General features: G+C 36.8%; 2 protein-coding genes across 2 annotated transcripts in view; both read right to left on the bottom strand.

Moving 5' to 3' along the window:
- Nucleotides 1–2,427, bottom strand: part of hip1rb (huntingtin interacting protein 1 related b) — a 59,608-nt gene extending 57,181 nt beyond the window's left edge. Inside the window, exon 1 of the mRNA XM_067437725.1 lies at nucleotides 2,027–2,427. Within this exon, the coding sequence (XP_067293826.1) occupies nucleotides 2,027–2,119 (93 nt within the window). The 5' untranslated portion in view covers nucleotides 2,120–2,427. The remainder of the gene's footprint in view (nucleotides 1–2,026) is intronic.
- Nucleotides 2,428–5,005: 2,578 nt separating this feature from the next.
- Nucleotides 5,006–24,395, bottom strand: part of kntc1 (kinetochore associated 1) — a 70,771-nt gene continuing 51,381 nt past the window's right edge. Inside the window, exons 44-60 of the mRNA XM_067437722.1 lie at nucleotides 22,513–22,729; nucleotides 21,995–22,068; nucleotides 21,170–21,380; nucleotides 20,641–20,753; nucleotides 20,407–20,462; nucleotides 20,102–20,180; nucleotides 16,319–16,443; nucleotides 16,037–16,172; nucleotides 14,757–14,852; nucleotides 14,367–14,423; nucleotides 10,647–10,701; nucleotides 10,496–10,559; nucleotides 9,349–9,478; nucleotides 9,010–9,099; nucleotides 8,763–8,917; nucleotides 6,488–6,590; nucleotides 5,006–6,369 (exon numbers count right to left, since the gene is read on the bottom strand). Of these exons, the coding sequence (XP_067293823.1) occupies nucleotides 6,319–6,369; nucleotides 6,488–6,590; nucleotides 8,763–8,917; nucleotides 9,010–9,099; nucleotides 9,349–9,478; nucleotides 10,496–10,559; nucleotides 10,647–10,701; nucleotides 14,367–14,423; nucleotides 14,757–14,852; nucleotides 16,037–16,172; nucleotides 16,319–16,443; nucleotides 20,102–20,180; nucleotides 20,407–20,462; nucleotides 20,641–20,753; nucleotides 21,170–21,380; nucleotides 21,995–22,068; nucleotides 22,513–22,729 (1,812 nt within the window). The 3' untranslated portion in view covers nucleotides 5,006–6,318. The remainder of the gene's footprint in view (nucleotides 6,370–6,487; nucleotides 6,591–8,762; nucleotides 8,918–9,009; nucleotides 9,100–9,348; nucleotides 9,479–10,495; nucleotides 10,560–10,646; nucleotides 10,702–14,366; nucleotides 14,424–14,756; nucleotides 14,853–16,036; nucleotides 16,173–16,318; nucleotides 16,444–20,101; nucleotides 20,181–20,406; nucleotides 20,463–20,640; nucleotides 20,754–21,169; nucleotides 21,381–21,994; nucleotides 22,069–22,512; nucleotides 22,730–24,395) is intronic.

Raw genomic sequence — 24,395 nt, 5'->3', positions numbered from 1 at the left:
AAGCAAGGGTTGAGGATACAGACCAGGCATACTTTGTGACCTCAAGAGTTTGATATTTAACAGCCTGAACAGAAGATATATTATTTCCTTCTCGATATGCAATACATAAATAATAATAATAATACAAATCATACAGTTTTGTTCTTTATTCAGCTGGAACTTATTTGATTACAAGGTTCCGGATTAATTAAATTGAAATGTATCAACTTATGAATATAATACAGCAATACATTACAATGCCTTCTGATTTTGTTTTTCTTATTAAAGCAGCACTAGGTAACTTTTCAACCTTCATAATATATTTTTTAAGACTCTTGTGATGATAAATCGACTTACAATAGGTTGAATGACACGTCTGCCATTGCCTGATGGGGTCTGTATCGTTTTTAATCGTACTTTTAAACTGCGGGTTTCGGGTAGTAACCCGAGAAAAAGAAAAGAACTACAAAATTCAACTGCTTTACGGCATATACGTCACTTCCACCAACACACACACTTCCTTACATTCGGACGTGCGAGCCCAACTTTGTTCGTCGGATAATATAGTCATGTCCGAAGCAGCAGAGACAAATAAGAAAGAAAAGGTTTTGTTGGAGGAAAGCAATAAGAGGAAATGAAAAAATGATGGGATTAAAGGCAGGACGAGGATCAAAATGTGACCAGGGTTTGCTCGTTGGCGTGAGCTGAAGGAGGCGTGCCCGACCGATGCTGTCCTGCTTGTTACGGTGAGCTACCACTCAAACATTGAACTTACTGAAGTATCATATAGATTCTGTAAAATGGTAACCAATAGACTACTATAATGACGCTGGCTTGTAAACGTGAGCATCGTGATTATTTGGCGTTTAAAAAAAACAAAACCCATGAAATTATATTCATATGACATGCTGAAGCATCTGCCACTGACTGTAACGTTACCTGGGATGAAGACATTTCACACGCGACGCCAGAAGAACTCCTCTTGCAGTTTTCAGGGGAACTGTTAGTGCTGCACCGACCGCACCGACCCGCGGGACGCTTGAAGTTATTTGGCCCGCACCGCACCACTGTATATATTTTTACAACACGCCGCGCACCCGCGACCATTAAATAGACATACGGGGTCCGCGGGTTATGAGACGAGACTAGTTCAGGGCTATCAGGGTTGTCATGTCAACAAATGCACGCGCGATGGCATCCCCTGTTGTAGGATGACAGCTTACGACAGTAGTTGAGGACATAATTTTTTCCAAACTGTAGGGGGACCCCGAGAGCAAAAGTAGCCAAGTGGGGCTTTAAGAAGATAAACATCAGTCTGTCCATTTACACTTTTTAAATCAAGATCAGCCCATGAATCCATACTGTTTAGTTATGATCATCTATGGGATTTGTATGTCATTTTTAAAGTAATGTCTCAGCAAAGTTGTCCTTTAGGTTGGTTTGGCAAAGAATAGAGAAAGATATAAAGGTAGTTTGATTTAAGTGACATAACTGCAAAGAACAATCTTTGGCACAAAACGTATTGCGTTTTACAGTTTACGCCGTGCCATTTATTTTGATTCCGACAGGCCAGCCATATGAGCATCACAAATCATATACGCCTGTCAACAGTGAAGAATGAAAAGTCATTGTTGCCAATGAAATAACATATGTTAATATCACGTGCTGAACTCATTTTTTAGGTAACGTAGTTGTATGGACAGGTTCAACGAGTCCCCGGATGACGTTATGTCAAATACAAACAGGTCTTGCCAGTTGTTTAAAACCCTATCGTTTCGTTTCGGCAAGTTTACCAGTAAGATACGAAATAAATACACTTGTATGTTTTAATGGCCGACATTTCTGGAAATACGCTCTTACTGCAATATAGCGTTTGATAGTGCCTACGCAAGCTGTTTGTAATCGTGCATCCACAGTATGTATATTCTGCTGGCTCGAGTGTACTACACCATATTATGTCAAAAAATGTAGTCAGTGCTAGCACCGTATCAACCTGAGAACGCTAACCATTAGCATCGTAACATAAACTATTCATAGGTTGTCATACCTGCTGTTTCTCGAAATGCTCTCTCTCGCCTCCTAACATCGTTTCCGTCCTTTTGCTTTTAACCCGCGAGGGCACCTGTCGTATTGAATTCATCCTTTATGGAGCTCTCGGGTTTTGTGCTTAACAAATAGTTCCTTGTCGCGCTAGGCTCCAAGTATCCGTCGCTTGACAGTCCAGTGTGGCTGTGCGAGGGTTATTCTCTTGCGTGTTATCAGCAACACCGCGACGTTAAGTAGGACATGGAGGAAAAACCTGTTCTGGCTTCGTGGCTCGCCGGTTTCAGAGTCGTACTACAGCATTGCTGTGGGAGGAGTAAGAATGCTTGTTTTTTAATTACGCCTAAACTCACGTTTGGTCAAAAGAGTTCACATTAAAGTGATTCATCGTCACAGATGTGCCGAGCCACCTTTGCGTCATACGCGCAATGTACAGCACACCCCCTCTGAAACTCAAATTCAGCTATTTCTATTGAAAAGACATGATACTGGGGTTTCTATAGGGTGAATTCAGTGTGATTGGGACACTTTTCCAAAATCATCTCAATGACAACAAAAGTGTCCCAGTCACTTTGAATTCACCCGACAAGTAGATCTGGTTTATGAGTGAGCAAAGTTAACATTAATAGGAAAATACGAGTATCAAAGTGATAAAATGTTGTATTGCAAAAATTAGGCTACTTCCCAAAAGTTACAAAACAATCAAAAGAATAAACAAATAAATAAATCTTTGAAATATAAAAACTATTTGACCATTAGTAGGCCTACTGTTACCAGGCCTTCAGTTTAAGCTTCATTTAATGATTTATCCCAAGAAAATGCCAAGCCTATCCAAGAAGCTAATGAGAAATAATTTAAGTCATAATTAAATCAAAATGGCCAATTCTCTCTCTCTCTCTCTCTTTTTTTTTTAATGGAGCACAATTAATTATAGCCTAAATGATTTATCAGTACATAATTATGCATTATATATTTGCACCTTGAGATTCTTTGGAATGAAAAGTGCATTATAAATAATAATAATAATAATTATATAGCCTATATATTTTTACATTTATTTTGGCATTATTCTTATAATCTTTAATCAAAATGTCATACCCTCCTACATAGTGACAACTATCTTATCTGATGACATTTTTTGACACGAGGGCGGAAGAGGGCACAGGCATTATTGTGTTACAATTTTGTGTAAAGCTTTTTTTTTACTGCATAATATATAAATGGCTTAATCTTCTAGATTGAGTCAGCTTTACTGTATGGAGACTGTATGTTTGGATTATTTGGTCCCATTTTGTATTAGGTGTCTTTAACATTTAAATTAATCAGTTGATGCAATGCAATTTTCATGTACATACATACAGTGAGGAAAATAAGTATTTGAACACCCTGCTATTGTGCAAGTTCTCCCACTTAGAAATCATGGAGGGGTCTGAAATTGTCATCGTAGGTGCATGTCCACTGTGAGAGACATTCTAAAAAAAATATTTATTCATTTGTATGATACAGCTACAAATAAGTATTTGAACACCTGTCTATCAGCTAGAATTCTGACCCTCAAAGACCTGTTAGTCTGCCTTTAAAATGTCCACCTCCACTCCATTTATTATCCTAAATTAGATCCACTTGTTTGAGGTTGTTAGCTGCATAAATTCACCTGTCCACCCCATACAATCAGTAAGAATCCAACTACTAACATGGCCAAGACCAAAGAGCTGTCCAAAGACACTAGAGACAAAATTGTACACCTCCACAAGGTTGGAAAGGGCTGCGGGGAAATTGCCAAGCAGCTTAGTGAAAAAAGGTCCACTGTTGGAGCAATCATTAGAAAATGGAAGAAGCTAAACATGACTGTCAATCTCCCTCGGACTGGGGCTCCATGCAAGATCTCACCTGGTGAGACCAAGGTTACTGTTGGTAATACACTAAGACGTCATGGTTTGAAATCCTGCATGGCATGGAAGGCCCTTGCTTAAACCAGCACATGTCCAGGCCCGTCTTTAGTTTGTCAATGACCATTTGGATGATCCAGAAGAGTCATGAGAGAAAGTCATGTGGTCAGATGAGACCAAAATAGAACATTTTGGTCATAATTCCACTAAACGTGTTTGGAGGAAGAAGAATGATGAGTACCATCCCAAGAACACCATCCCTACTGTGAAGCATGTGGGAGCTAGCATCATACTTTGGGGGTGTTTTTCTGCACATGGGCCAGGGCGACTGCACATTAAGGAAAGGATGACCCGGGCCATGTATTGCGAGATTTTGGGGAACAACCTCCTTCCCTCAGTTAGAGCATTGAAGATGGGTCGAGGCTGGGTCTTCCAACATGACAATAGCCCGAAGCACACAGCCAGGATAACCAAGGAGTGGCTCTGTAAGAAGCATATCAAGGTTCTGGCGTGGCCTATCCAGTCTCCAAACCTAAACCCAAAAGAGAATCTTTTAGAGAGCTCAAACTCCATGTTTCTCAGTGACAGGCCAGAAACCTGACTGATCTAGAGAAGATCTGTGTGGAGGAGCGGGCCAAAATCCCTCCTTCAGTGTGTGCAAACCTGGTGAAATACTACAGGAAACCTTTGACCTCTGTAATTGCACGCAAAGGCTACTGTACCAAATATTAACATTGATTTCCTCAGGTGTTCAAATACTTATTTTCAGCTGTATCATACAAATAAATAGTAAAAAAGTAAAATAAATAATACAGATTTGAGTATTTGACATGGATTTAACATTTACATGTCATTACATTACAAGTATACCCTTTCCTTACCTTTAACCCATAGCCTATCTCAAAAGCAGCAAGTCTTTTGCAATAAAAACAGACACATTATCGTGCACTTATTTTTTTAATGTAAGTAAAGTTGTTTAAAGACACCTAATTAAACATTTTTTCTTGATTATTTCACTTTCATGGTCAATTTTTTCCAGAAAAGTAAAACATTACCAATAAAACAAAAACAGTCACAAAGGAGTTTATTGCAATGTCAAATGAATAATGGTATAAAACACTAGCATCCATTTATGATTTTAATAAATAGATCATATACACAATGTTATTTGTTGCATACTGTTTGCATGTAATATAATACAGTGAGTTGGAATTGTACTGTATCTGCATTTACATTAATAGCATGTAACTAATATTTACTGACTGTTATTTTCACTGAGTGCTACTGTTCTCGGCCATTGGAAAATCCAATCTGTTCTACAGCTGGAACTTGAGACTGCATTAATGACCACAGGGATATCACTTGCTGTAGACTCCTCTATCTCCTTCTGAAAGTGGGGGAAATTGTTAGCCTAAGATGAAGCCAAATTAAATGTTAACTAAAATGTTGATGTTAATCCAATAAGCAAACTGTAGTTCTTTCATTCAAATAAAGACGGCCTGCAATTCCATCTCCTCAGCAGAACTGCCCTATTTACAGAAAGATAGACTAGTTTCAGGTGTGTGTATTTCTTTATGCACAAGTGAAAAGTGCTAGATTAAAGTATCACTAAAGCAGCAGTGTATATGTGGTTCTTTCAGAGAAGGTTGGAATCCACAGAATAAAAGCTTTCTTTGACATTCTTAAAAGATTGCAAGCCATTTTTCTGGGCAATGAAATGGAATGAACATTTTCACGATTGTTAGTCTCAGTGGGCCATTAACATGTGGAGTGGGCTTGTGCATCTAATAACCGGTAAAAATACAACAACTGGCATCTGGTTATGGTCATTATTGCTCACATTAGCTAACTGTAATTCAAGTCAATTGTCTAATGATAAACATGATCTAATCATAAATTACCACGACTCGCTAGATTCCTGAGGAATGTCAAAAATGCAGTCATTTCATCCACTTACCAGCTGTGTTCTTGAGAAACACTGAAATGAATGAGGATCAATCCTGGGACTAATCAGTGTTTGGAACTATTTGTTGCCCAACGATGCGTTACTTCTCCATTCTTTATTTCCTATTGTAGTCTAATGGAGTCTGCACTTCATTTAGTTCATGTTTTTCAACTGTTCAACCAGTCGCGGCATCGATACACAATGAGCGATAGATTCCAACTTTTTTAAAAGCTCCATAAAGATATCCATATTATTGAAAAAATGTAATAGTGATTTTTATTTGCAAATCAGGTGTGTCTACGTACACAATGGTGTTTATATTCACAAAACATGAGTACTGAAATACTATTAAGTAAGAATATACAATGTAAAATATGCAAGCAGAATACATTTTACTTGCGCAGGCTTGCAATCAGAGAGAATACTGTGTTACTGCCCACAGACTACAAATAATGTTTAATCTTATTCCGATGTTTGAGCACCCCTAGATTCCAGTGCCTTTTTCAAAAACTCCTGAAGGACAAAAAAACAAACAAATTAGTTAAACGTTAACCGTAGCACAATAAACATTCATTACAAGCAAAAAGCAAGTAAATAATACTTTTTTAAAAAACTATTTAAGAGGCATTACCCTGACAGGATCAGAGAGTGTGTTGCTCACAGGTGCTGTTTGTCCTCCTTTCATCTCTCTGTATTTCAGATACTCCTGGGCAAAGGAAATGGCCTCCTCTTCACTATTCAAAAGGAAAAAAGGACAGTGAAAGACATTATTCTTTTATGCAACTGTATGTAACTTTCTAACACAAAGATTAGGAACACCCATGACCCATCTAAAAAATACCTCCATCATCAAAGCTACACAATGTAACTTCTGGACCTCTAGTGTTGGAAGCAGAAAACTGCAAGGTAATTGTGAAGGAACATTTTTTGGAAATGACGTGCGTTACAGTGGATTAAAAAACAAATCTGAACTCTCCTGTTAAAACAGATTTTTTTTTTTTTTTTGGTGATGTAAAAAATGTAGTTACAGTCATTAATTTATTTTCCTTGTAAATGTAAGAGACTCTTTATTAACATCCCATTACTGTTAGGCCACAGTAAAATCTGTAGCAGTTCTCTGATAATTAGTTTTGGTATATTTGCTTGACTAAAGAATATGTGCTGTCAAAGAATCCTATCTTTGTACACATTGGCCCTCATTTATCAAAAGTGCGTACACCAAATTTCCAGCGTACACCCAAACCCACGGTGACTTTGAGATTTATCAATATGGACGTTGGCGTACGGCACGCTCAAATCCTACGCCAGCTCAGGAGGTGGTGTATGCACGTTTGAGTTAGTGCGAAAATGCGCAGGAAAACAATAACACCACAAAACGCACTGACAAAGATATGCTATATTATGACCCACTGTAAAAAAACAACATATTAATTTAAACTTCACTGTTTATTTTTGTGCAACATGGACTTCAATGTTTAATTTGTGTGACTATACCAAAGCATTTGATTTGTAGGCATGTGCGCTTTACCTGACGCTTCAGGGTTAGGCCCGGCAGCTGCGCACGGACTGGGACTGAAAACAATTCAGACTGACAAAATAATAAAAATGACATTCTTCTTCTTTTAAATAATAAAAATAATAATAATAAAATAAATAATACCAACTTTCTTACTCTAAATAACAATAAGCGTCATTAATAATAAAAATTATACCCTAATAATAATAAGAATCTTACAAATTGTCATGCTATTATTAATGTGAATGAATGGTAGGCTACTCCACATCACATCATCATCACTATATCGTACACCCAATAACCTACATGTGCCGTGATACGAAATTAAATGCTAATTGTTTCAAAACATGTTCTGTAAAACAATGCATTGATTATTTCTCATCCAAACAGCTATTTAAACTGCTGGAGTGCGCTTCTCAACCCCCACACTTTTAACAGTACTCGTAATTTAGGTCCATATTTTGTTTTTGTGGGTGCATTTAATCCCACTCTTTAAACACCCCACTTCCCTGGTAATTGTCTCGATGGGCGCGTCTCAATCATCTCACTAGTTCAGTAGCCAGGGCACTGATCAGGGAGTCAGCCCATTGACTTATGTCCTAATCCATGCCCTGACTAGTAAAATGATTGCGACGCGCCCGATCTCCACAGAGAAGTTTCGCTTCTTTGCCGTCTTCTGTGTGTCCATGGCGTAAAATGAGGGCGTGGGGGAGGCGGAGACTTGAATATATAGGGGCGTGTTATTCTAATGACGATCGTTTTCAGCCTCAGCATTTATCAAGGCCAAGTATTGCGTACACCTGGATTGCAGAGGTGCGCACAGCTTCATAAATCAGGCGGTGAGAGGAGTGTAAGCATAATCTTACGCCAACATATACGCCCGTTTCTACGCAAGATTGATACATGAGGGCCATTATATCTTGATAGTTACTAGTCAAACTAAATTTCAAAAAACAAACAAAAGATAACACACATCAAGTCAAATCTAAATACTGATTATGTATTGAAAAGAGTTACGTTCCCAAACCAGTATCTTCAACTGACCATTTAACTTCTGATTAACTGTTATAAAGATTGTCTAATAGAGTCTAATGATTGTTACTCTAAAAGTGCAAATGATTCATGCAGGTTGAAAGGAAATTCTCTCTGACCTCAGAGAACTTTAATATTATTATTATAACTGCATTTTTTTTTTTTTTTGCAACTTCCCAATCGCTCTGTCAGGGTATATTTTTCAATTGTGACCAGCTGACTTTAAATTAATTAATACTTTTAAATCTGCTAAGTAGAATAGCTTTACCAGAAAAAATGCTGTTTAACTTAGCAAACTGATGAACTGAATCAGAGGGGGAAAAAAAACATTTTAAAATTTCATGCAGAATCAACTTACACATTTTGCCCCATAAGGCAGTTCAGCAGCTCCTGCACTATTTCAGAGTGACCCTTTGAGATCAAGTGCCTCTTCAAATAAGTGAAGTGTTTGGTCTTCATCAATGTCTGGGATTTGCCATTTCGACAAAGGAACGTGAACACTGTCTCTCTAATCTACAGTCAGTAAAAAGGAATAAAAAATTATTAAAAATATACAACTGAAGTACTGAGAAAAGATGTGTTTCAACAATAAAAGAAGGAATAACCTGTGAAGGAATGCCGGCTAACTCTCCGGTGGTCATGCTTTCCTCCATCTGATCCAGAATGAGGGTAGGGTTACAGGACAACAGGAAGCTCTAACATATAAAACACACCAATACAAATTAAACTCATTATTCAGATCACAGATCAATAAAATAGGAAAGCTTGTACACATTCAAAATAAAATTGCATTAACTTTATTTTAAGGTGACGTTGTTACACGTTACATGTACTTACTATAGTAATTGAAACATAATTGAAAGCTTGAGCAAATAGTATGAAAGCATTTAAAACAAAACAGTTCGAATGTATGCTCCCTTTTATTTTTATGAATGTGAACCTACTTGAATCTGTGGCTCCTTCTTTTTGACACAAGGTATGAGCAAGAGTGTGCCCAAAGAGAAGGCCTGCAGACTGAACTGAGAAAACCGCTTGGCAATGGCAACCAGATCCAAAGTGAATAAAAATGGACATCTAAAAATAAAATAAAAAGTGGCTAATGGCAGCAAAGAATCATAAATAGAAAGAGTAGGCTGCGACCTCTGTTTCTATTCAACATTTTAAAATTGATGGCAATGAACAGTGTTTTAGGCCAAACACAGAGGGAAAATTGAAATAACCTGACTTTCCGTCAGTTAATTAAGAAAAGGAACGGGGAGCACCTTCTGTATAACCCCCTGAACCATTTACACTAGTATGTTTTCGTTTTACAACGCGTTACTTTTGCTACGGCTACTCTTGCCGCCTACACTACTTTTTAACCTCAAAGAAACGCTACAGACCTCGTTTTAGTTTGAAAAATCTGGGGTCGTGCTTCAGCGTGAACGGACCAAAACAGAGATTAAAAAAAATATGGGGTGGCTGCCCAAATTATGCTAACTGGAACATGACAATATCGGACCAGGGATGCGTTTCCTAAAATCATTGTATGCCTAAGTTGATTGTAGAGATCATTGGTGGCTGCTGTATTACAATGCTTTTGGGAAACGCAGCCCAGACAGAGCTCTCTCTCTCTCTTTCTCTCTCTCTCTCTCTCTCTGTAACATGCTAGCCTCAATAACACTGAGATGGAACTGCATGCTTTGCTGACTTTGTGGTCATTTTAGCAGCCATTGTGCAGCTAAATGCTATATTGTATAATACTGCAGCTGTCTACATGTGCAAAAGGCATCCATTGACACTTGTACGTGCATGCCCAGTGTGCATGAACAGTCATGATGAGACATTCGTTTTCAGTCATGCATTGTAGACAGAGATTGTTTCTGAAACGCAAATGGAAACAGCGTGTAGACGAGGGTCATTTTCATTTTAAAACACCTTTTAAAACGAAAACGCACTAGTGTAAACAGGCCTTAATTAACAGAAACTCATAAAAAAACATCCCATATCCATATAATCACCTTCACTAATAAACTATTGCTTACAATGCATTAACCCCACCCTATGCTCATACATGTTTTGATCAAACAGTTCCTTGGACTGAAGACTTACTTTAGAAGCAGGACAAATGTCTTATACATAACGTCATGCTGTCGAGGGCTGAGAGGAAGAGAGGCTGTAAAATGATCATACAAACAGTTAAAAGCATTTCAAAAACAGAAAGTTCTCTGTGTTTCAAATTTTTAAGTATGTGCCTTTTTACCTGTCAAGAAAGGGGCTTGAATCACACTCCGCCATATCCTGGAAATACTTTGCCCCTGCAGGAAAATAATAATACAAATAATTAAAAAAGGTAGTTGTGTGTTAAATTGACAAAAAGTATTATTTTGTGGCTTGAGGTGAAGTGTGTTCTGAAGCGATGTGATCATGATGGCTGTGTGTGCTTTTAAGGCCATCACCTTGCATTATTTGGACTCACAGAGAAGCATTATATTTCTCGAAATCGTTGTGTTCATCTGAAGAATGTAAGTGATGGATTGAGGATGAGTGAATGATTACAAAAAATGTATCAGACAGAGTGTTGGCTTTCAGGGCGTTCCAATGGGAAAAATATGCGATCTGTAGGGTTTTTGAGAAAGTTAGACATGCTTTTATTTCAGTCTGTCTGGACTACTGCAAGGCATTAGTCAGTTATCTCTGTCTCACTTACAATTTGCACGAAATGCTGCTTCAAGACTTATACCAAGACTACAGACCATTTTACAATTTTGCTGACCTCTTTACACCGGCCAATTCCACAGATACAGATTCCAACACAATAATACAATATGCTGTTATTTGTATATAAAGCTTGTTCTATTGTCATTGTGTTGAGTGTGTAGACTGGGTAAACCCAGCCTGATCTGCCAGCGATTTGATTTCACCCTGCAACTCAGCCTGGAAACTTGTACATTAATTTCTACTGCTTCTGTTATACTTTTGCGAGAACCAATCACAGACTGGCTTATCCACCTGGCGTGATATTGGCGGGTTTAACATGATGACAGATAGAGAAACGACCGGTCGTTGCCTGTTGAGGTCTGATTGGTTGAAGGACTATCCAATTGCATACCGAGTCATTTGAATAATGCTCGTTGATCATGCCTCTAGTGGAGTAGAAAATACAGAGCAGACTCCCCAGACCAATGTTCAATTTTAAATTGAGCTTGGTCTGGTGATAGCCAGAAAATTGAGCATGTTGTGGCCTACAAGAAATAATATTTAGTAGAGGTGTGAAAAGAACTCATGCCACGAGGTCTTGCGATATTAAAATGTGACAATATTTCTTTTAGAGTGAAAAGCTGTCTCACGATATAGCCATGGCGGAGCATAAGGGTGAAATTAGCATAGAATATGCCACCGCTACGTTTGCTCTGCTCATCCAGCACGAACTGCAGTCGCACACAGTGCAGAAAGAATCACAGTTCACTGATCAGGTGACAAGAGCAAGACGAGGCGAATGACAGGACCATGGTGGAGGATCGATTGTGTAACTGAGCCTTTAAGCATCTGATAAATGTCTTATCTTGTAGAATGCGCGCTCAGCACAGACGCTGTCTATACACAGTGGGTATACATTGTCACATATTCTAAAGCGAAAGTAAAATGTGACTTCACTGATGAGCACACATAAAATAGCCTGTCTCCCAATATCAGACGTTCAAATCTTATGGGCCTTTCAGACAGGATGCAGAATGCACTGTGCTGGCTGCTGGGTTCAGTGTCGCATTTCAGATACAATTTGAATTACGCTACGCTGGCCAGAGCAAAGTAGGCAGTTTTCAAAACTTTTAGCGGGAGTTCTATACGTCTACTCATTTGATTATTGCTCCATCTTTTGGTCAGCAGCAAATATGTATGTACCTGAGCGATAGTACTTGCCTTGCTAGTAAGAAGAAGAAGAGCAGCAAGGAAGAAGAGGCTGTGCGTGCATGAAACTTCGGAGGTCCAGAGAACAGTTTGGGGAATTCAGGCTTGTGAAAGAGCTCAGTTTCCACAGCGACCCATTTCCAGGTGAACTTTCGGTTCAGTAGGGAGCAGCAAACTTGTAATATGTATAGCTCCAGAAATTCCCACAGTACTAGCTTTTCATCCATTCGCTTTTTGCGCTGATTTGGATGTCCCGTTTGGCCGTTTCTTTTGAGCATGCGGGTAATCGCCACAGAGCGCAGCAGAAAGTTGAACTATTTTGAACTTTGACTGTGGCATGCGCTTTGGTCGACAAAACAAAAAAAACTTACTTACGCGGTGTGAGCCATAGTCATAGCACAGTGATGCCATTTTCGCATTCTGTCTGAAAGGCCCAGTGGGCTGGGCTGAGCAGTTATAACTAGAGGTCGACCGATTCATCAAATTTGCCGATTAATCGGCACCGATAGCTGATTGGTGGAACAAACGGTTATCGGCAAAAATCAATACCGATAGTTTTTCCGGTTTGCGTCCGTTGCGGGAGCGGCTGAGAAGGCTGCTGTCATTACACAGTAGCCTACGAGAGCTCTGAGAAGGGTCTGCTGGTATTATATAGCGCGAGAGCGGCCTCTAGAGGCCAAATGAAAAACTATCACTGTTTACATTAACACGTGAGGACACCTGAGGCTGCGCGCTTCACAGCACACGCTGCACAGAGCGCGCTGACACATCTGATGCGCGTTTAAAACACCAACAGAGAAACGGTGTGAATACAGAACACTTCAGTACATGTTGCCAAATCATTATAAAGTAATTGATTTGTTGACTAGATGCTTTAGCAGGGGAAGAACAGCAGTACATGTACTTTGTCGTCGAGGCTGACAGGACGCTAATATTAGCAGCAACGGTTACCTCAAGCATTTAAAAGGATGTAACTGAGAAACTTTTTTTGATGTGAGAAACTGTATCATGCATCCGACAGAAATATAAACGCATTAGATGTCAATACATGTTGTTATTTTGATAAGAAAACCGTTGCGTTCTAAAAAAGCGAACTGTTTGGATTTATATGACATGATAACACTTAATATAATACAATAATATTCAATTTGTAACATTAAGTAAGGTTAATAAATGCTGTAGAAGTATTATTCATTGTTAGTTTTATCTGTTAACCTTTTTTATGCACTATGAACTAACACGAATGATTAAGGTAGAATTGTATTGCTCGAATATTAATACATGCTGTAAAATGTACATTACATAATGCATTTAGTTCATGTAAGCTAGCTAAATAAATACATCATTGTAAAAAAAATGGGATTTGCAGTCTGTTACTTGACATTTACATACATGTTTCTAGGTTATAGCTAAAAAAAAACATTTATTTGTAATATTTTAATGTTTTAGTAATTTTCTGTAGAATTTTTTTTCTGTTAGAACTCATTTTAATTTTTACATATGAAATTTAACACATTTTCATGGTTAAGTACTTTTTAAAATTTCTTGTAATAAAGTTCAGCACTGCTTTTTTACCTGTTATTTTATGTATTATTATTATATTTTAATCTAGTATCTTTTTAAAAACTATCGGTCGATTAATCGGTTATCGGCAAGCGAGGTCCAACCTAGCTATCGGTAAAATCCACTATCGGTCGACCTCTGGTTATAACCACCTCTTAGCTCTGGTCTTGTCTTGCTCATCTTTTAAAGTGGGAGAACTTGCACAATTGGTGGCTGACTAAATAGTTTTTAGCCCCACTGTACATTGTCTTTCAATGCATATGATAATTTATACTCAGAAAGTACTGAGATGACATTCATTACAAAATTACAACATTTCAAAATGCACCTGCAGACTATTTTTCCAATCATGAATTTTGTCATTGAGGATTTCTTAAAAATACTGTGCAAAAATCTTGTGAACCCAATCCCGCTTCTCGTGAGCTAAGTGTCTCTTCTTGGTAGGCCATTTCCCCAAAATGAGTCTGACACCCCTGATCTAAATAAAAACAAAGGTTAGGAAAATGATCACCTCTAAAAGGCTGGGCACTGCAATGAGAGCTTCAAGAACCTTCTGCAAGTAGCTTGTCTATAGAAGAAAAAGAAGAAAAATGTTTTGAATTGACAACAACAATGAACACAAGGAGGCAGCAATGTACCATCCACCTAAACAAACATCACATGAATGTCTTTACTCCAGCCAAATTCAGATATACTGTTCATACGCAGTGAAAAGTATGACTAAAGTATGAAAAAAGACAGGATTCATAATTCACATGCCCAATTTTATTGATTTATTACAATATCAAAAAGTTGTGATTTTTCACTATCCCTATTGTTTCAGGATGCAGTATTTGTGCACAAGATGACAAACTAATGACTACAACAGCTTTAAAAGGATAGTAATCTACATGTGACTTACCATATTGAATGACACAAGTTTTTGCAAGACACTGTTCCACAACTGCAAGTCATAAACCTCATACTCCAAACAGAGATCTGCCACTAGACGAACAGCCTGGAAAGAAATAATGAAAAATGTATGCAGATTATGCTTTAGTGATATTGTGGGATATAAAATAAGTCACATACACGAAGCTTTATCTGATATTTATTTATTTTGATTTTTTTGTTGTTGTTACATGCCTTACAATGGGCCCAACAACTTGGGACACGCAAAAAGATCAGTGGCACAATGTTAATACTTCTCAGTTAGTCAAACTATAAATAGCTTAAAAGATTTCTATAATCAATAGCCATGTTTCCATTATCCTTCAAATCACACAAATGGAAAATAGCACGATGAAAACATCAATTTAACAAAAACTCCCATATAATCACAATAAAAAAAAACGATGCTTGCATGAGTTGGTTTTTAAGGCAATTCGAAAAATGATTATTTCACAAAACTGCAATGGATTTACAGGTGTTTGGACAGACAATGAGACTTTCTTTATCAAACAAAGAAATGGCACAATTAATCAAGACCTAGAAGCAGATATTAGGGAAAACACCCAGAAACACCTCATATGAGGCCGTTCCCAAGTATAAGGGGCTTTCCTTGCCGCTAATGCTAACTTACGTCTCCTTCGATTATAAATACTGACTAGTGTGGTGACTGTGATATATATATACATTAAACCTATCAAAATCCGTTGCCATGAATTTTGGAATGACTTTTTAGTCGCATAAAATCGGTTAATGGAAACGCCGTCATTTCACAATAGTTTTTTATCAACATTTATAAAATATTGCAAAAGTGTTATGTAAATTTGTAATGGAAACCTTACAAACGTTATATATTTTTTCGTTATATATTTTGTGTTCAAGTTTTTTCCAGGGTTCTTTGGTAAATACAAAGTTAATTTTTTGGAATAGGATTCTTTGGTAACATTATAAATGTCAGAAAATGTACAATTTAATGCATCCTTGCTAAACAGAAGTATTACATTCTTAAAAAGAACCAAACAATTGTCTCTTTGTTTGGTTCTTTTTAAGAATTGAATACTTCTACAAACAAACAAAAATCGTACTGATCCCAATATATATATATATATATATATATATATATATATATATATATATATATATATATATATATATATATATATATATATATATATATATATATATATATATATATATTTATTTATTTTTTTAACTAAAAAAATTAGGGGTTTCAATATTAGATGTAATATCTACCTGCGGTTCTGTGTTGTGGTTCTTCCATAAACCCTTGATCATGCCTTCTTTTGGGCTGCTGATGAACATTTCCAAGGTATAGGGAATGTTCAGAGCCTCCATCTGGGCAAGGTACATGTAACACTTCAAATAATATCTGTGAAAACATCAATACATGGTCATTAATGCTGGAAATTTGTTTTGCATTAAAATTTGGACATATACAATCTATTCTTAACAAAACTGCACATAAATAAGATTTTTAAAAAAAATAATTAATAGCATATTCTTGATGCTGCTCACTTGATTTTGCTACTAGGCTGGTTTGCAAGTGCCTCCAAAGTTGCAGCATCTGCTAAGTGAGTGAGACAGATCAAAGCACGACTGCGATGCTCAAAGGTCAAGCGAAGGCCCGATCCTCCCAGGGGCTGAAAAGATGAACAAATGTTAAGCATGTCAGACCATCCTTTCCTGCCAACAAATATGCCACAAATTACTTTATGACAGGCAAGTAAAAATAAACATTTATTTTGCTGGAAAACTATTGTGAATAATGTGTAACACGTTACTGATTTCTTTATTTTCAACACATTCTAAATTATGCTTCAAACTAGAGTTGTCAAAAGTACAGAATTCGGTACCTAGTTGGTACTGAAATGTAAAAAAATGTGACGCTTTGAGAGCTGAATCGCAACCACCTCTGACAGGCCATTGTGTTTACACGCTCATCAGACATGTCTATGTTTGGCTACAATGATCAGCGCTTCAAATATACATCAATGCCGCTTTTCACAGAGCGCTTACACAGACACACACTGGAGCGTTTCAAAGCAGGCGTCTCTCAGGAGGCTTTCAAAACACTTTAAAACACTTCCGTGCGCTTTCCAACGCTCCCGTGCGTTGATCATTGTAGCCAATCACAGACATATGTGACCCTAGACCACAAAACCAGTCATAAGGGTCAATATTTTTAAATTGAGATTTATATATTATCTTAAAGCTGAATAAATAAGCTTTCCATTGATGTATTTGTTAGGATATTGATTTGATGTAATTGTTAGGTTAGGACAATATCTGGCCGAAATACAACTATTTGAAAATCTGGAATCTAAATATTGAGAAAATCAACTTTAAAGTTGTCCAAATTAAGTCCTTCACAATACATTTTTAAAAGTAAAAATGATGTTCACTCAAATCCAGCTCAGATATTTATCTGTAGCTTACTTTGTTGTAGCCATTAAACAATGTTTTTTTTATTCTTCATATTTATGTTTAAATATTATAGGCTAATATTATTTTTACAATTCATCTGATTATTATAATGGAAAATTACCTGCCTGGATTTAATAAATACAAAGCAAATAGCAGACTATAATCGAGACATGAAATCACGGGAGTGATCGCTTTTATTGCTCATTAACTGGAGCGCGTCTCATAAATAAACCAAAAACTCAGCAGCTACTCGCCTCACAGACATGAGAAATATGCGTATAGAAAGCTTGAAATGTCCACTTTTAAATGAAACGTATCGAAAATATTTAATTAAGCACAGTGCAGTGTTGACGCGAACAGCTCATGACTCCGTTCAGAATACTGCACTCCATCACTGCAAGAGCTGCGAGTTTAACGCGCTTTTTAGACTAATCCTGACTTGTGCAACTTTGTAGTCTACACATTTGTTTCTTAGTTGTAGTATTAGTTCTTACTTTGCTAAAAAAATATATATATCATTTCTGATTATAGCATAGCTTTCTGCCCACCCAATTAGACTAATAAAGTAATGATTAAAAAAACACTAACGCTTGATCAAGTGCCCGGCCTGCGGGTCGGTTCGGGTCAGGTTCGAGCTCGGGCAGAGAATCTTAACTCTAGTCCAGGGTCACATATCCGATGAACGCGTGAGCACAATGGCCTGTAAGAGGTGTTTACGATTCTACTCAACAGTGCTCAAAACGTCACATTTTTTAAAATTCAGTACAGACATGGTAACGGAGTTGGTACTTTTGACAACACAACTTCAAACACTATCAAAAGCCATTCTAGCCATTCTCACCTTATCTATGATGCCTGTGAGACAAAGTGATAAGAGTTGGCTTCTATTTTAATACTATTCTTTAAAGGTGTCATGAACTGGCTTTATTTTTTTATACTGTAATTTTCACCCAGATTAACTAAAAATAAACCTGATTTAAATATAAATGTTTTATGAAACTTATTTGCTGTGTATACATGGACTACATGTACCATGTGAGAACACATTACATTAAAGGTGTCATGAACTGGCTTTAAAAAAAAAAAGTATACTGTTTGCTGAGGTCAACTAATGACGTTCGTGTGTTTTTTACATTCAAAAACATCATAACTAATCAGTAATAGGCTATTTTCTACACTGGTTTCTGAATGCTGGGTTTTGATGGGCGTACCGCACTGGAGACTTGGAAGTAAATGCCCACGGCTAGGATTGGAGAAGATTTACATATTTAATAATCTTCAGCTCCTCTGTCAGTAAAGTTCACATGAGGGAGGAATTGTTTTGAAAGCGGCAAATGAAATGATTCTCTCACAGGGCTCGTAAACCTCTTTATCAGACAAAAACAATGATTTATTTCTTATCCACCCACGATTGATTGGAATATTATTTCTGTATTACATGACCCGCACGATCTGTGAATATAAGCACAAACGCATCACGCACGCACACACGCGCCCAGATATTTGTTTTGGTAGCCCGTCTGGAAAACACACAGCCCCGGGACTACTATTACATAAAAAATGACGTTTTACTCACATGAGTTTGTTGCACCATTCCTGTCGGATCCAATATAGAAGGCACAACATTGTGTCTGCAAATCCAGCACTTAAGGGCTTTTTTACAAACGATTCCGCAGTGAAATGAAGCGAACACACAAGCGTTCGTCCCCACGTGAGCTGGAACTTCATTAAAAATAAGTGAAGTATCACACATTCCTAATATTAGCATTCAAAGGAAGCTTATGCAGCGACTGTGTGCTTCCACAATACTTGCTATCTTCTTCAGCATGTTTATTGCTGCTGGCTAGCGTGATCCGATGAGTCGGTGGGCGGGCTACTGAATTACACATGCTTATTATTCTGTAGAGGCGGTGTTTGGCCACTAGATGATGTCAGGATGAAGCACACAATCATTTTCTGGGCCTGGTGGCTATAAAAGCTTTTCTTTGACTAACAAGGACGTTTTCAGCTCTAAAACTTACAGGATATTCTCATATTACCATGCTTTTTTATAAATCAAAAGCTCAAGGAGAAGTTGATTTCTCAATTCATCACCCCTTTAGATGAACTTTAGTTTAGTTAACAAAATTTTAATGATAAAAGGCTGTACAATTGCTACAGCAAAAACATAAATAAATAAAAGTTAAATGGCAGGCTCTATAACTTTAGTTTTTGCTATTATATATTGATAGATCTAAAAATGTGTTAAATGTACAGTTTTTGTAAGTGAAAAAGAACAGCCATATTATGCATTTGTGAAAAACTGATGAATTGATATTCCTAGAATTCTCTAAGACATTTGGTTGTTTTTTTATTTTTTATTTTTTTATTTAAACAATTGTTTCTTCTCAGTTTTTACTAGTTACGTAAATTAGGGGTTTATGACATTTTAATAAATTGGTGATATCCTGCAACAATTTCATAATTTAGTTCTGAATTACAAATACAAATGGGTTCCATTTACTTTTGACCACACACTGCTTGCTAGTTCACACAAAACACTTTGTACAATGAATACAGGACCAAATACTATGAAAATTGTAATATAATATTATGTAATATAATTTATTTTATGAAATATACATATTTATAATTTCACATTTGCTCTTCTATTTAATTTGCAGTTTTTATCCTCTATATAAATCAAACCAAATTTAATTTTTGAGCCGTTTGCAAAAAATTGCTTTTGAAAAAACCTCATGAACCGCTATGTGTGTACCCAAACATTTGCATCCAATGTTTCTGCATCCTTCCCCACACCTTTCAACGAAAAGATCAAAACTTGAACAGGGCCTGATGTCCAGATTTTTACTGAGGGTGAAAAGTCCTACTTACCCATGTTTGTTCTGTCAGGATGGGACTGAGCAAACGAGCACTTATATCCATGGGGTGCATCTGCAGTAAATAAACAACTCTGCAATATAATGAGAGAGAGAGAGAGAGAGAGAGAGAGAGAGAGAGAGAGAGAGAGAGAGAGAGAGAGAGAGAGAGAGAGAGAGAGAGAGAGAGAGAGAGAGAGAGAGAGAGAGAGAGAGAGGCAGAAAAAGGAAAGTGTGTATAGAAAGTAATGTTACATAGTATGTACATCATATTATATGGTAAAAAAATACAGTAAAATTTTTTGATTTTGTATAAAGTACCTCATGAGATCAGGGTCATCATGTATATCAGTCACGTAGTCCTGCTGATTTAGGTCCTACAGAAATGGGGGTATGAATTTAAGCTTTGTCTTATAATGCATAATAATTCATATAAAGTATGTTTACACGCACAGATATGATCAAGCTACAGTGGGAATTTGCTGTACAGCTATAGCAAATACATGTATTTGTCTCTCAAAAAACTTTGTAGTGTTTATTATATATTTTACATACATTGCCATTAGACTGCCCTGTTTGGCATAACCATTTCTCCAAAAGAATGTTCCGGATCTTCAGAAGATCAACACCATTGATGGAGGCAGTATCCTTGGCCACGCTGTGAATGTCTGTAAGCACACATACGGTACATGCACCACCAAAGTTTGGCATATCTTGTTAAGATATGTTTTTGAAAGAACTTTCTTATGCTCACCAAGGAAGCATCTACAGTAATAAACAGCCATAATGAGAATTATTGTTACAATTCAAAATAGGGTAAAGTCTTTACTGTCACTTTTGCTCAATTAAATGCGCCCCTGCCGAATAAAAGTATAATTTTTTTACTCCAGACTATTAAACAGTAGTGTGTGTAGGATTTGGGGATTTTTATGAACTAATACTGTTTTAGACACCCCAAGTGTCTGTGTTTTTAATTTTTTTAAAAGTGGAAATAAGGCAGAAATTCACACTACAGAAAATAATGCAAAATCGAATTGAATAAAGCATTTCTTTTAGCACAAATTTCTATACAACTAGTCCTTACCAGGGTAAGTCATCCCAGCAGGGTTTTTCATACGGTCCACCACAGAGCTATGCTCAAAGAGAGCTACAATAAGGCGACCAGGCAGGCCTGTGAGTTTGAGGAGCTCTGGGGAGTTGAGCTGAGATGAAAGGAGAGCGTTGTCTGTGGCTGAGCGCTGATATTGCAGTTGTAGTTTAGAGATGAGCGCCTCACCTCGAGTCTGCAAATTTTCCTGATAAAAGATCCAAACAAGACAAATCAAGAAGAGAGAGGAATAGAATAATGAAGGATTACGCTTGGAAAAGAGATTTATTAAATAAATTGAACTAGCAAAACATAACATGGAACCACTTTATATTAGGTGGCCTTAAAGGTGCACTATGTAGTAACTTTGCATAAAATATCCAAAACCACTAGGCCAGTGTTATATATTTTGTTCAGTTGAGTACTTACAATATCCCAAATATTTCCTACTATTTGTAAATTGTGAGAAAATTGCTATTTTAACCAAGGACCCGGGACGTTTGAGGAATTTGCCAGTCAATTGTGTCAGATCTGCGTTACTCTCCGTTTCCGGTTTTATTTGGCAGAAATGTTTTACCTCACACTCATGACCGTAAAAGCGGAAATAACAACGATGCCCAGCGAACAATAAGTTTATTAATCCTGTCTTAATAAAAGTCCCGCTGTTTTTAAAATACAATATGAACACAATAAGTACATTGTACTTATTTTTTGATGAAACTAAATAGTAGTTAAGGCAACCTAATATAAAGTGGGACCCATTACATTGTTTGTCCTGAAACAACAAATTTAGATTTTTTTTTTTTTGAGAAACCAACATACCTCCAGAGCATCAGACTTCAGCAACTTGTGTACAAGTTCCAAGCTGAACTTTAAGAAATCAGTCTTTTCTGCACCTGGAATCAAATAATAAAAATAAAACATTTAAATGCAATACACAGTGCTGTCCAACTAATACAATTTTCGCTCAAGTCCACTACAGCAGCATCAGGCACCAACTTTTACAATAAAAAAAAAAAAAAAAAAAAACATTGTGATTTATGACCTGCACTTTGGTCTGTTCCTCACTCAAAGCTATTATATTCCTTCACAAGACGTGTGATATACTGTATGAGTGAATTAATTACATTCATGTCACGTTTTGACCACTTTTAGAGCTTGACACCATTGTGCATTTCATTGTACATTATATGTAAAAGAGCAACCTGAACAAAACTTTATGAGAGAGAGAGAGAGAGAGAGAGAGAGAGAGAGAGAGAGAGAGAGAGAGAGAGAGAGAGAGAAAGAGAGAGAGAGAGAGAGAGAGAGAGAGAGAGATGCTATCATACCACCTGACTCACCTGCAGGAAGGTCCTGAGCAATTTTATGGATTGTGGCGGCAGCAAGTTCCAGATTCTGAATGCACAGAGCATGTTTAATGATACTCTGAGTCACACTGGACAACTCTTTGCTGGGACCAAGATGTTGGATTTTCTTTGACGGATCCATTAGTAAAGGCAAAAGATTCTTCTTGAACACATGGTTTACAGCTAAAACATACAGCTTATCAAGATTAACCTGGATAAAATAAAACAGAAAAAAGACTGTAAATATTTCCCCAGTAAAAATGACAACACATAATGCCACAACATGGTAATACACTACACCCACCCCACACTACACAACTGTTTGTCGTCACCGATGTCAGTTCCGGTAAAAACAGATTTCAGGACTTGGATCACTGTCAATATCTCGGACATAATTCAAACCTAGCGATCATGTGAATGAATGGTCATACCATAGCCATTGTATAGACAGTAAAATTAAATGTGAGCTTAGCGGTACTATACACACCGCAATTGTTCACGAGATGCTTCTTGGCGAGCAGTGGTGTACAGTAACAAATTACAAATTCTCTTGTTACTGTAATTGAGTAGTTTTTTCTCAGTAAATTGTACTTTTGTCAGTAGTTTAAAAACAGTGTACTTGTCTTTTACTCGAGTACATTTTTAGTGCTGTATCGGTACTTTTACTGCGCAATCTTCCCTTAACCTGCCGTTGCTACATAACGATGGGCGTGACGCACTGGACACTTGGAAGTAAACGCCCACGGCTAGGATTGGAGAAGATTTGCATATTTAATGAGCTTCAGCTCCCCTGTCAGTTCAGTTCACAAGATTGTTTTGAAAGTGGCAACCGGGATTCTCCAGGGTATCTGCAGGTTTCACCAAGCCAAATTTAAGACTTTTTAAGACCTTTTTAAGACCATTATGAATAAAATTTAAGACCTATATCGCGCAATAAAAAAAACATGCATAGGAAATGCAGATTCACTCAATTACTTAAACTTATATTATTTAATTTATTTAAATTGAACAAAGTATTAGTAAACGTATTATTCATAGCTCAATCCCACAAGGATTAGCGCATATATATATATATATATATATATATATATATATATATATATATATATATATATATATATATATAAATTTGACCAAAATTAGTTTTTATTTTGTGGTGGTCACTTCTATAAATTTGCAAACATTTTTTTTTTTTTTTTCATAATTAGGATGCAACATTAACCATATTTTTATGTTAGATGCACAATAGTCACACATGGCAATAAAACTGACAAAATGCATGAATCTTGTTTGGTAGGCCTATTACAAAAACAAAAAAGGCTGGTCCAGTGGTGTTCTACCTATCTTTAATAACACAATCGCTTGGGGTGAGAAATATGACCAACATCTTAAAAGTAAACCACAGCAATAATTGCTTAATATAAGTAAAAAGTTTTCAAGTAATTACATAATCCGTCAGTAATAAATATACTTATAAACAAATGACAATAGGACAAATAAATACAACATAAAGATGCATATCTACAAAGAGGAGCACTCCGCCGTTTTTAGAAATAGGGCTTATTCAACTTCTTTAGACATTTAGATATGTGGGCAAATGCATTTGTCTCAGTGCATTGTTTTAGTTTGGCAGAGTCGCCGCTAGCTTAGCTTAAAATGCATTTCCCCACATATCTAAATGTAGCAAAGTAGAATAAGTCCTATTTCTAAAAAGGTTGGAGTGTTCCTTTAAGTGTAAGTGCTGTTTTCCCCGTTTGTGTTGTTGAGCTACATTAGTTTGCTTTCACTTTGAGAACTTACTAATGCCCAGTTCCAGTAGGCTACTTACTGACAGTTCCCAAACTTTTAAACTCAAAGGATATAGACATATGCATAAT

This window comes from Pseudorasbora parva, chromosome 3 (genome assembly GCF_024679245.1).
Source record: "Pseudorasbora parva isolate DD20220531a chromosome 3, ASM2467924v1, whole genome shotgun sequence".
In the NCBI taxonomy this organism is placed as follows: Eukaryota; Metazoa; Chordata; class Actinopteri; order Cypriniformes; family Gobionidae; genus Pseudorasbora; species Pseudorasbora parva.
The sequence above is the reverse complement of the archived record's forward strand: the minus strand, read 5'-3'. Positions and strand labels throughout refer to the sequence as shown.